The following is a 12,798-nucleotide window of genomic DNA, read 5'->3' as shown; positions in this document are numbered from 1 at the left end:
ATTTGAATAAATAAATACTAAAATATATAAATTATATTTTATATTAATGATAAATAATTTATATTATAACACAATATTATTATTTTTTTGATAATTTGTTTTAAAAATATTAAAAATTTAATTTAAAAATAATTATGATAAATAAAATTTGAATTAATTAAAAATATTTAAAAATCTTTTTATAGAAAAAAATTCTTAAAAATATTATTGTTCAATATAAAAATTTGTGTTTAATATGTATAAGTTGATTTAGTAAAAATTTAAAATATATAATTACAACTTTTAAAAATTTAGAAAGCTTATTTCTTTAGTCTAACTGAATTGCATAGGTGGCAAGCCTTAGGTGGTGGGAGTGAGTTATTATCAGATATAAAACTCTAATTATGTATAAGAAAAACTAATTTTTATACAAGATAGTATAGAGGAGATATTATTTTTAATAATTACTTTTGATTTCTATTTTTACATGGATTATTTTATCTTTTGTTTATTTTTCAATAATTACTTTTTTTATGAGTAATTTCTATTTTTTTATTTTTATTTATTTTTTTCTTTAATACAATACAAGCACAAAGTTTCTTTTTTCTACTAGTTTTAATAAAAGACTCATGATATATATACTTTCTTTATTTTACAAGTACACCTCCTTTATTTTTTTAAAAAAATTATAAAATATTGTAATTTTTTATAATTTTTCTAATTTTACACCTCTAACTTTTAATTTTCTACTTTTTTCTTTTTTTTCATGTACTTTTTTTTTTCTCTTTCAAATTTTACATACTACCGAAATATGTGAGGTGAAAGAAAAGTAAGAAAGTACATATAAAAATTGAAAAAAAAGAAGGAAGATGTGTAAAAAAAAATACTAAATTAAATATTATAAATGTAAATTAAAAAATTAAAATTAAAAATTAAAAATATTTTAAAAATTTAATTATTTTTAAAAAAAAGAAGGTGTACTTATAGAAAAAAGGAGCTTAATAAAATATTACTGTAAGTAACAAAAGGGCATTTCAATAGGAGGCCCAAGCCCAAATTATTTGTTAGTATGACTAGCCGTTAGAAAACAAGCTGCCTTCAGTGTCCGATCCCAAAATTCAAACCCTCACTTCGCTTTCAAGTTTAACCATTTAACACCAAACTTTGTCTCTCTCTCTGTCCCTTCTTCGTCTCCGAAATCTCATCTTTCTTTCTTTTTTCTTCTTTTTAAGCTTCAAGGTTTCGACATTTACATTCTTCTCTCTTTCAAGATTTACGTTGCCATGGATGGTGCTTGCTCTATCCCTCATTTCCATTCTTTCTTCTCATTTCTCTTTGTCTAGGACGAAATTTAACATTTAACGCGATTCTTGCAGATCAAATAATCGAGATGCTCACAGAAAAGTTCAATCGATTCGTTATTCACTGTAATTCGAAGCCGTCCTCAGGTTTCCATTCTTTCTTCTTATTATATTGGCTCTTTTATTTAGATTTTGAAAATTACTGAAAAAATGCATTAGTAATTGTTGGATTATGCTTTTTAATTTCATCAGATTCACAGACAAGCGTAGCAGATTGTGAGATAGGTTTGTCTTCTTGATATCACTTTGTGCTTTTATGACATACATTTACAAGATTATTTCTCTTCAAGATTATTTCTTTTACTGTTATTATAATTGTTCAAAATTTTCAATTCAATTTCTGTTTTTATATAGGCATTCATTTTGTGCAATTGAAATTTAAAACCTAGTGTGTTTTACAAAGAGAATGTGATTCGTGGTTTATATTTGATTTTTTATCCCAAATATTAAGAAAGTAAAATATTACTATCTTACAAAGCTGGTTTCGGTTTTGCCTCTGTCGTCTGATGGATTTTGTTCTATCACCAGATAATGCATTAGCAGAACTGAACAATGAGACCTTTGACAAAATGGATGAGAATAGCATCTCCAATGGAATTGATGAATGTTCTCCTGATAAGGGTCATACACTCCCAATATTGAAGAAAATCCTTGACTTGAGTACCAAAGTTCAGGTAAATTTTAAATGTTGGTTGATGGTATGATGAAACAAAAGAATCAAATTTCTTCCGGATTATTGTTTTTGTTGATGTTGGTTTTTTTCTTCATGTATCAGAATTTGAAGAAACAACATGTGGCCCTATCTGATCAAGTGAAACTCACAACTGAGTCATTTCCAGGCCAAGATGTTTTAAAGTCTGTTCAGTTTCTTGGTAAGGCTCTAGCATAAACCTAAAATTGAGAAATAATATCTGTCTCCTTCTGATATTAGGTTTTCATCTTTATTGTTTGTCACTAGGTGCTAAATATGAAGTTTTGAAAAGAAAGTACTTGAAGGAATCATCTGAGCGTAGACAGCTATACAATGAAGTGATTGAACTAAAGGGGAATATCCGAGTTTTCTGCAGATGCAGACCATTAAATGAAAGTGAAATTGCAAATGGATCAGCAGTATCTGTTGTCAATTTTGATTCATCTCCTGATGAGCTCCAAGTTAATTGCACTGATTCTTCTAAAAAGCAGTTTAAATTTGATTATGTGTTCAGACCTGAAGATAACCAAGGTACATAAGAATTTAGAACATTTTGGTGGTTATGTTAACTTATGAAGTTTTCTTTCATATGTTGGTTAATGATTACTAGTGTGGTTTATTTTAACGTGCAGAGACTGTTTTTGAACAAACAAAACCTATCGTCACATCTGTATTAGATGGATACAATGTTTGCATTTTTGCATATGGTCAAACTGGAACTGGCAAGACTTTTACTATGGAGGGAACACCAGAGCATAGGGGAGTTAACTATAAAACCCTGGAGGAATTATTTCGTATATCTGAAGAGAGACAAGGCATGATAAAATATGAATTGCTTGTTAGCATGTTGGAGGTTTACAATGAGAAGATAAGAGATTTATTGGTGGAAAATTCAGTTGAACCTATAAAGAAGTGAGTTTTCATTCAACTTTAGCTATTCTCTGAAAAGCTTTATAATGAAATACAACTTTCACTTTTTCACTGTTTCACATGATGCTAATGAAATATAATCCGAGTGCCTAACACATTTCTTTCCAAGATAGAGATGCCTGATAAAATTATCCATGACTATTAGAGGAAATATTAACTTTTCTGAAAAACTTTGTGATTTCAATTAATCATCTCTGCACCTGTCTTCTATTGTAGCATGGTTGGATTTGCATATAGCAGTTAAAACTTAAAACCCACTAACATTATGTCATAACATAATCTCAATCTTTTCCTCCCCCTCTGTCATCAATCCAATTAAGCATGAAGCTTTGATGTTTTAAATGTTTATCAAGTAATAATACTGAGGTGGAAAACATATTGTAAGCTTTATCCAATAAAATGTAGGTTGGAGATAAAGCAAGCAGCAGATGGAACCCAAGAAGTCCCTGGACTTGTTGAAGCCCGTGTTTATGGAACAGAGGATGTCTGGGAAAAGCTTAAGTCTGGAAACCGAGTCAGATCTGTTGGATCCACTAGTGCTAATGAGCTTAGCAGTCGTTCTCATTGGTATTTTTTATTTCTTTTTGATAAACTATTTTGTGTTTGTACTTTTTTTATTTTTAAGTGCTTAAATATCTCAAACATATAAGTAGAGCAGATATCTTCCTTGAATGACATGTTTAAAGTTGACAGAGGCATGATCCATAAATTATTTATTAAATTGCTTGATTGCAATTATTGGACAAGCCAGCAAATAGATATTGTTTGTTCACCATTGATAATGAAAAAAGGGTGGTTGCCTGGTTGGTGTTGTTTTACATGCAGTTTGTTGCGAGTGACTGTTCTGGGGGAGAATTTAATCAATGGCCAGAAAACAAGGAGTCACCTTTGGCTAGTAGACTTAGCTGGCAGTGAGCGAGTGGGAAAAACTGAAGCTGAAGGAGAAAGACTAAAGGAATCTCAATTCATAAACAAGTCTCTATCAGCACTTGGTGATGTTATTTCGGCCCTAGCATCCAAATCAGCCCACATACCTTACAGGTATTTCTCTAATCTCCAACATATATCCTCTACATAATCATTCTTTATCTCATTATTATTTTTTATTTTTTTGAGATAGGAACTCAAAGCTTACACATATGCTCCAGAGCTCTTTAGGTGAGGATTCATTTCACAACGCTATGCTCCTCAATGATTTGGTGCTCTTTATAACTGATTATTATGTCTTTGGATTAAAAAGTATTAATTAGGATTACAATTTCATAGCTGTTTTATTATTTAAAAGTTCTGTTGGTATGTGCATTTTCTCTTCTTCTTTTTTTTCCTTCCTGATATTTATGATGTTGATCTGGGATTGAAATGCAGGGGGTGATTGCAAAACTTTAATGTTTGTCCAGATAAGTCCAAGTGCAGTAGACTTAACAGAGACACTTTGTTCTCTGAATTTTGCTACGCGTGTTCGAGGAATTGAGAGTGGTCCAGCTCGCAAGCAAACAGACCATACTGAACTGTACAAGTACAAGCAAATGGTATGCTTAGAGTTATTCTTTTGAGGGGTGGGGATGGTAGTTGTTAATAACTCATTTTTCATTCTTATACTGGAAATTTCATCACAAACAGGCAGAAAAACTCAAACACGATGAGAAGGAAACTAGGAAATTACAAGATAACGTACAAACATTGCAAATGAGACTTGCTACAAGAGAACTCATGTGCAGAAATCTTCAAGAAAAGGTATAACCATGACTAATGTTGTGCATGTCATTGACTTATAGGTGTTGATTTTATAAAGGTTCTCTGATCTGTCTCTACCGTGTTAATTCATTAACTTTGAAATGTAACTCGTCAAATGTTTGGATGAATTCCTAAAGGTTCGGGATCTTGAGAACCAGATAGCAGAGGAGAGAAAAATCAGACTGAAACAAGAAAGTAGATTGTTTGCTTCTGTTTCAGCTCCACCTTCAACAGTGTCAGAGTCAACGATAAATCACCCAGTTGCCCAGAAAACTATAAACAAGCCGCCACTAAATCCTTCAAAAAGACAGCCACTGAGAAAAATTACTAACTTCTTGCCTCCACCACCTGAGAGAAGGCCCTCATGCAGCTCTTCCATAGATGCAAAGGAAAACATTGTCAGAACGTCTACAGCAAATACACAAGGCCTTTTTAAAGCAAGAAGAAGGGTATCCATTGCTGCAAGACCCCCAGGCGCATCAATGACACCATCAACAACAAAGACCCTTCTTCAACCTAGAAGGCGAGTTTCTGTAGCTACAATTTGTCCTGTCACAACTTCTAATATGACAGCTCCACTCCGTTCCCCCACTCAGCAATCACTGATAAGGAACCAAAGGAAAAATCGGTATTCAAGGTTGTTTACCTCATTGCCAGAAACGAGGACCTCAGTTGAGACATCACCAACTTTAATGAGGAGCAATAGTATGTTTGTGGGCAGTCCAACACTGGCAGATTCGCAGATGGCTAGGCATTCAACTGTGGTTGCATTGCAACGCAAACCTTTGGTGTGGACTCCTCTTAAGCAGAAAGGCCTGAAAAATAGCAGCAGAAAGTCATTGTTGGTGAAGCCAGCTCAGCCCTTCTACTGAAATGCAATGATCTTTATTTTCTCTAACAAAAGAAAATTACTGAAAAATAGCAGAAAGTACCCTTGCTATCTCGGCCTTCCACCAAAATGCAATGATCTTTGTTTTATTAGACAAGGGCATATAGTATCGTGTATGGAACTAAATCTCGTTTATCAAGTTGAATTTTTTAATAGTCTTAGTGTTGGTTTTGTAAATTGAAATTCTTTTATTTTATAGAGTTTTCATTCATATCCTTTGGTTATTATACTTCTAATACTCGTTCTTGTTTTTTGTTCCTTGTTATGCAAATTTATGATGTGTCACTAGTTCATCCTTTTCTCATTCGTGCATCTTTAAAAGCCAAGATCTCCCCCGCCTCCCGTTCTGGTCCTTGTAAGTGTAACGTGTCGTCAACTTAGTTCCATCTATTTTACTCATTTTGAATTTATTTTTCTTGCTCAGAGAGGTAACATAGTCCTTCTATTTTGAATTGATCAACAGAATGCAATTTCAGATACTAATTTGCAATTTTCATTCTTAAGACTAATTTGAATTGGATTCCAAAATGATAGTTCACTCATTTTCCATTTTGGGCTGGCTCTAAATTTCCTCACCAATTGTCAGAGACATCAAAATATTGAATCAATACAGACTACTGTTATGTGAGTAAAACCAAAAGTTGGTTATAAACCCAAAATTTTTAATAATATTATTTAATTTTTTTATAGTTGATCTCTTTTTTTTATCTTTTTTTTACATTATTTATTATATATTTCTTTTCTTTTCTTATATTTCCCTTAAGCCTCCTAAACATTTTGAGAAGTGTCATTTATTTGACTTTTTAGGTAATTACTAATTATTATTAGAAGACAATCTGGATTATCAATATATTATTGATAATTTATATTAGCATTATAAATATTAAAATTTTAAATATTTTGGCTTTTTGGCCAAAGTAAAATAAACCAAAATAAATACTTTTAAAAATAATTTATCAAAATAAATTATTTTGGATACGTCAATAGCGTTTTAAAGAAAACACTACTAGTTTCTAACGCTATATTTATAAGACATCAAAGCACAAAAAAGGTCTACTCTCTAAGGGTTTTCTATGCATTCTTGAAATGCACACAAATTAAACATCTATGAGATTTTTTTGTTGGTGAGATTCGAATAGTTACTTTACTTGCAATATGAGATATAACTCTGGGAGATTCACGATGTGTGAATAGTGAACTTAACTAAATCAATGCAATCTTAATTGTAAATTTTGTTAGTGAGATCTAGATCATTACCTTACAATAAAACAAAACTTTAGAAGATTTTTGGTGCGTGAACAATAAATTTGACTAAATCGATGTGATCTCAATCGTTGATTTTGTTGATGAGATCTAAACTGTTACTTTACCTGTAGTATGAGACAAAATTCTATGAAATTCTTAATATATGAATAGTAAAAGGTGATTAAATTACACGAAACACATCATAAAGTATTAGTACAAACGAATACATCTTTATTGAATAATAAACACATTCAAAATAGCAACACAATTAAAAATGAACACACAACGAACAATAAACCATAATGAAAACAAACATCATAACTTTGAAAATGTAACATTTTCAAAGAAAAAAACACAATCCGAGTTGCAGTATGTTCATTTGACAATTAAAGCAATCCAACATCAAATCCCATATCATGTATGGTTGCATTTGAATATCCTCAATAACAATAAGAAATCAATAACAATCTCATCAAAATCTTGTGCATATTTATTGAACATGAATTTGACATCATCATCTTGGATTACCTTGAAAGGTGTATATTGGTAGCAACCATTTTCAGTTGATACAGGGCATCAAAAACAAATTTGGGATACTCATTTGCGATCATCTTTGATCATCTTGCTTTGTGTGGCATGCCACAACTCAACAAGTATCATGTCTTAGTTTGATTAATCTTTCATTTTGTTTCTCTTTTGTAAGATAGTCAATACCAAACTTGCTTGAATGATCTCTACATTGTTATAAATACCTCCAAAAACATTACTAGGGAACTCAGTTTTTAAAGAGCGTATGTGACTTGTATTTGAAAGTGAGGAGTAAAGATCTGTGAAATGAACCAACATAATCATATATATATATATATATATATATATATATATATATATATATATATAAGCACTAATGATGGGTACTATTTTTTAAAATTATTACAAAGTCCTCATAAAAAGTGAGATTTAAAAATTAATCCATACTTAGTAATATTATTATATGTTTATTTAATTATGTTCTAAACACTAAAATGTAATTTACCAAACTTTTTAAAAATTAAATTAATTGAAAACAACAATAGTCAACAAAATGGGTAAATATTATTAAAATAGTTTCAAGATGCACAACCTTCAACAAAATACACCAAAAATAACTATAACAAACAACTCCATCTATATAGTCTCCAAACTGGATCATGGTCATCATGTGGTATAAGAATACATCGTCTCTCTCTATGTCTAGTACCATGGTTTGAATTCCTCCTCACACCTTGATCATCATTTGCATCATCTTTGCAAATGTTGAGTTTAAGTCATAACCTAGATCAAGATGATGAGAACAGTTACCACCACCAAAAATCCTACTCCTAAGATCATGAATGATGTTTCCTGTCAAGGATATTCAAATCGATAATGCAAATACGATACAAATGAGGTCATCATGTGCCAACATATGCAATAGGATTGCAGGAGTAAATGACATTTCCAAGAATAGGTGTTTTGTATACATTTCAAAAATATACACAAAACGTTTAAGAGGTAGACTTTTTTGTGCTTTTGTGTTTTGCACACAAAGTTTTGGGGGTTAATTTTCTTGTGCCAACATGTCCAAAATAATTTATTTTGATAAATTATTTTTAAAAATATATATTTTTAGAATTTTTATTTATTTTCTATTTACTTTGGCCAAAAAGCCAAATATTTCATTTCTCGTTAAAATAAACCAATAAGTCACTTATATACCCACAAATATTTTAAGAGTACAATATTTCTTTAGTAAAAAAATATTTCTTTAGTCGTTGAAATTAGTATCACCAATGAATTTGATTTACTCCCTCCGTTTTTTATTTATAGCTGTTTTGACATTTTTTTTTGTTCTTAAAAAAAATGGAGGGAGTATTTAGATCCTTAACTTTCGTATGTTTAGGACAATCATATTAATTGACAATCATCTAATTTAGAGATTAAACTAATGAACATTATTAAATTCAAGAACAAAACCACAAATTTCTAGAAACAAGAATTATGAAAATGATTGATATTTTAGTTTTTCAAAGTATTTATTACTTATTTTTCTATTATACCATTTAGGTAATTGGAGAAAAAATATGTACATTGAAAATGAATAAATACATTATTTAGTAAATACAGATTAATTATTAAGGATAAAAATGAAAAAGAAAATTAATAAATCATTAATTTTAAAGAAGTAACAATGAAAAAATAACAAACAAAAAAAAATAGTATCCAAACGAATATGAAAAATAACAGAAGAAGTAATTATTATTAGTTCTCAAAGTTAATAATCTCTAACGTTTAGAATTGAAATAATCCATGGTGCCAAAGAAAATAAAAACGTTTAGAATTGTTTTCATTTTAAATAAATGAAAGCGTTGAGTTGAAAATAGTAACGTGATTTATCATTTTCAAAAAGAAAATAGAACGGTTCAACCATAGTCATTGCCGTTTCATGTGGATAGGCTTGACCGTTGCAAAGGTGAGGACCATTTGGTTTGATTTCACACTTCGGAGCCAAACTATGTATGGAAGAACAAGGTTTGGTTTGGATTCTCAATAAATATAGGAAATTGATTAGTTGGGGAGAGTGAGTGATTGTTAACTTTTTGAAATATTGAGATTTGAGACCCACTTCTTCCCAAAGATGGTTGCTAGAACCCCACCAAAGCAAAACAAAATGCTACATGCTCTCAATCCTGTTCTAATCAGAGAAACACTCAACAAGGTAATTAACCCACCACATTACTCATTTTCTCTTATTCATAGAATTGGATCCATGAAAGTGAATCGTTGTGGGTGTTTGAATTGAAGGTCAATCAATGCATGGTTCGACTACAAGAACTTCAGTACACGGTGTACGGCGGAACGAAGGTGGTGTCAGGGGTAAGTCTCAGTCCTCGCAGCACCAAAGGTTATCTCAGAACCAGTCTAAGGTGCAAGCAAGAATCAGCCAGGTATATAAATTTTGGTTTTGGTTATTCTATTTGAATTTTAAGATAAGCATATTTAGTTTATGAAAAAGAAAATTAACTAGAATGCATTAGAAACATATGTATACATACTCTCATTCGATTTTAAGTTATTATGCAGAGTAATTATTCTAAAATTCATAGCTAGAATTTTTTTTTTTTTCATTAGATAATGGTATAAAAACCTTTAAACTGCCGCTGTATGAAAATAAAACTCACAAAATTGTTACTACTTTTCTTTAGTATGATTACTAGTTTACTATTCATAACCATATTTTGAAGGATCAAGCATGATGCACCAAGAAGTTCTCCACCGGGGAAGTTTCCTAGACCGACTAATTCAGGTCTTGTTCTCTATAAGAACTTTTCTATATTTTGTTCTAATAAAAGAACTTAATTTGAGTTCTTAATTAACTTGTCTCATAATATATTCATTCTTGAAGATTCTAACTATTCTTATATTTAAAAACATAGTTAAGAACTCTCATCAGATGGTCTTATTAGTCAAAACCAGAGTCAATTTACTTATCGTGAGCAACATTATAGTTAATATTAATAATGTGCAATAATTCATGTCTCTAGCAAGAAACAAAAGAGCCATTCATCTAATTTACCCCTTGACTTGTAAATGCAATCCCTATGCAGGTGAGGAATGGAGGCAAATGTCATTGCCCGCAATGCTTGTTAGCGAAACTGTTGGAGAAATTTTGCAGGCAAGTCAATTTGCCCGAGACATAGTTTCAACAGTTACTAAGAAAACAACAACCAAGGGCCCAAAATCTCCGGTGTCCCATCGGTCAAACCAGAAAGTTGACCCGGATAACACACCATTCAATGCTAGAAGAAGGAAAGAGAAACAAATTAAACCACGATCTGATACCCCACCACTTCAACGTGCTCGTTTAAGTATCAACTTTAAGGTTTCTCCTCAAAAAGCAAGAGACTCTGACAAAGAGAATGATAACATGTTTTTGCCAAATAGGGTATCTCCCAAAAATAGACTATGTGTTAATAGCCGCAACCCTTTATTCTTTTCTACATATTCTTCAAGGCAACAACACTTTTGCAAGACAAAATCTCCTGTCATATCAAGAAACATGGGAACACAAAACAAGTTTTTGATCAAGTCCCCACCTTCAGAAGCTTCCAAATTTCAAGTCAAAGTCAAAAAGCCACCAATTGTGTCCATTTCTTCTTCACCTACAAGTTTGAGTCTGAGCAAGAAGAGTTCTCCAAAGAGATGGGTTCGACCTTTCTCTCCTTCTAGAGTGACAACAAGATTAGCTTCACCATTAAAGAGCAAGAAAAGTGATGGGATAGTAAGTTTGAAGAAGAGTTCTCCAAAGATGTCAGTGGCATCAAAAATTTGTCGATCTTTTTCTCCTTCGAGATTGGCAACCAGATTTGTTTCACCATTGAAGAGCAAGAAAAGTGCACAGCAAAGTGGAGGGAAACACCGCCCAGCATCAACAGTGCAAATCACTGCTCCAAGAATTTAAGAACATGTATGTTCCAGTTCCGGCAATTCTTTTAAACCATTGATGATGGAAATTTTATCTCAAATGTCTAAAGTTTTTTTTTCTAAATTTTTTAGTAAAAAAATAAGCTTCTTACTTCAAAAATAATGTTAGCTCCATTGCTCCCAAAGACAGTGTATATCTTTATTTTGTGTGTTGTTTTTTACCCGAATGATATAACTCATTTTACATATTTAATCAGCATTTTAACTCACTGTATAATTTATATTTTGGAAATTAGTTTCAGAAAGTGTATTATACACTCCAAAAAGATCCAAAATGTAAAAACAGTAGAGGTACAGAGAGAGAGAAAAAGGAATGCAAATAAAAGTAAAAAATACCCACTATGCATTCACTTTCTCTTTCCATCTTATGTTAACATCATTTTCTTCTTATCTATATATGCTCTTTTTTTTTGGACTGAATTATTCTTTTAATTTTTTAGTTTTGAACTTTATTTTTTCAATTTTATAAAATTCATAATTTTGATTCAACTATAAATGTATTGAAAATTAAAATTGAAACATTAATTATGATTAATTGATCATTAAAATTACAACGATGATTATTTGTCCAATTTTTCTTCTTGCTCTATATTTTTTTTATAAGCAACTGCGGCTTTGGAGCACATGAATTCTTATAAAGTTTGTTCGGCTATTAAAAATATTTTTTAATGTTAAAATTAGTTGGTGGAAGTAGAAATATAAAATGGTGTAACTTTTTGAAAAGGCAATGGTGAAACTCATTAAAAATAAAGTTAAAACCTAAGTTAAATTTTTAGCTTTAGAGTAAAAATTAGTATTTTTAAGTGTTATGTAAAATGGCTTTGGAAGCTACGTATTCCTGAAAAGATCCGTTTGCTTTTGTGGCTCGTACTTCACATGACTCTTCCAAATAACTACACTTTTAAAAGAAATCTGTCAAACTCAGTAGCTTGTCCTTCTTGTTCGCATGATTTGGAGGATTTCTTGCATTGTCTGAGAGAGTGCCTCATGCTAAGGAGGCCTAGACACGTTTGGGAACACTAGCTCACCCTAGATTTCTTTCTTCGGATGCGGTTTCTTGGATTCGAGTTCAACTGGTAGTTAATAACAGGTAACAGGTTCCTATTTGTTGCAGCTGTTGGTGGATCCGGAGATGGGGCAGCAATCGCATTTTTTATGCTGAGATATGTGATATTCGTTATATCTTAAGAATGGTTCATAATTTATATGATGATATTATTTTTTTCTCTCTAAAGAATGAGTATCAGGATGTGACCTCTCCTCTTTGTATTCCTTCTGTTGAGGGATAGTTGATTTTTCTTATATTTCCGGTGAATAAAAAATACTACGTAATAATAAAAGACCCGCTAGAAAAATTTAGATCCTAAATTAAATTTAGTTCTTGTATCAGTTATACACTTATACTCTTACATGTTCCAAGTGACCTCACCAAACCCTCCAAATCGTATCATATTCCAATTATTCAGTAT

At 31.1% G+C, this 12,798-nt stretch overlaps 2 protein-coding genes across 2 annotated transcripts; both read left to right on the top strand.

Moving 5' to 3' along the window:
* Positions 1–1,077: 1,077 nt before the first annotated feature.
* On the top strand, positions 1,078–5,808 carry LOC109795670 (kinesin-like protein KIN-14S). The gene is made up of 13 exons (XM_020355159.3): positions 1,078–1,269; positions 1,356–1,427; positions 1,533–1,565; positions 1,869–2,014; positions 2,116–2,212; positions 2,299–2,562; positions 2,664–2,943; positions 3,367–3,528; positions 3,787–4,002; positions 4,082–4,119; positions 4,327–4,490; positions 4,582–4,695; positions 4,833–5,808. The coding sequence occupies exons 1-13, from the start codon at positions 1,263–1,265 to the stop codon at positions 5,565–5,567; spliced, it is 2,328 nt and encodes a 775-aa protein (XP_020210748.1). The 5' UTR covers positions 1,078–1,262; the 3' UTR covers positions 5,568–5,808.
* A 3,415-nt stretch (positions 5,809–9,223) lies between these two features.
* LOC109795672 (putative microtubule-binding protein TANGLED) lies at positions 9,224–11,522 on the top strand. The gene is made up of 4 exons (XM_020355160.3): positions 9,224–9,563; positions 9,650–9,792; positions 10,090–10,151; positions 10,453–11,522. Exons 1-4 carry the CDS (start codon positions 9,483–9,485, stop codon positions 11,304–11,306), a joined length of 1,140 nt encoding a protein of 379 aa, XP_020210749.1. The 5' UTR covers positions 9,224–9,482; the 3' UTR covers positions 11,307–11,522.
* The last annotated feature ends 1,276 nt before the right edge of the window (positions 11,523–12,798 follow it).

Source organism: Cajanus cajan, chromosome 6 (genome assembly GCF_000230855.2).
Source record: "Cajanus cajan strain Asha chromosome 6, NIPB_CcT2T_4, whole genome shotgun sequence".
NCBI lineage: Eukaryota > Viridiplantae > Streptophyta > Magnoliopsida > Fabales > Fabaceae > Cajanus > Cajanus cajan.
The sequence above is the reverse complement of the archived record's forward strand: the minus strand, read 5'-3'. Positions and strand labels throughout refer to the sequence as shown.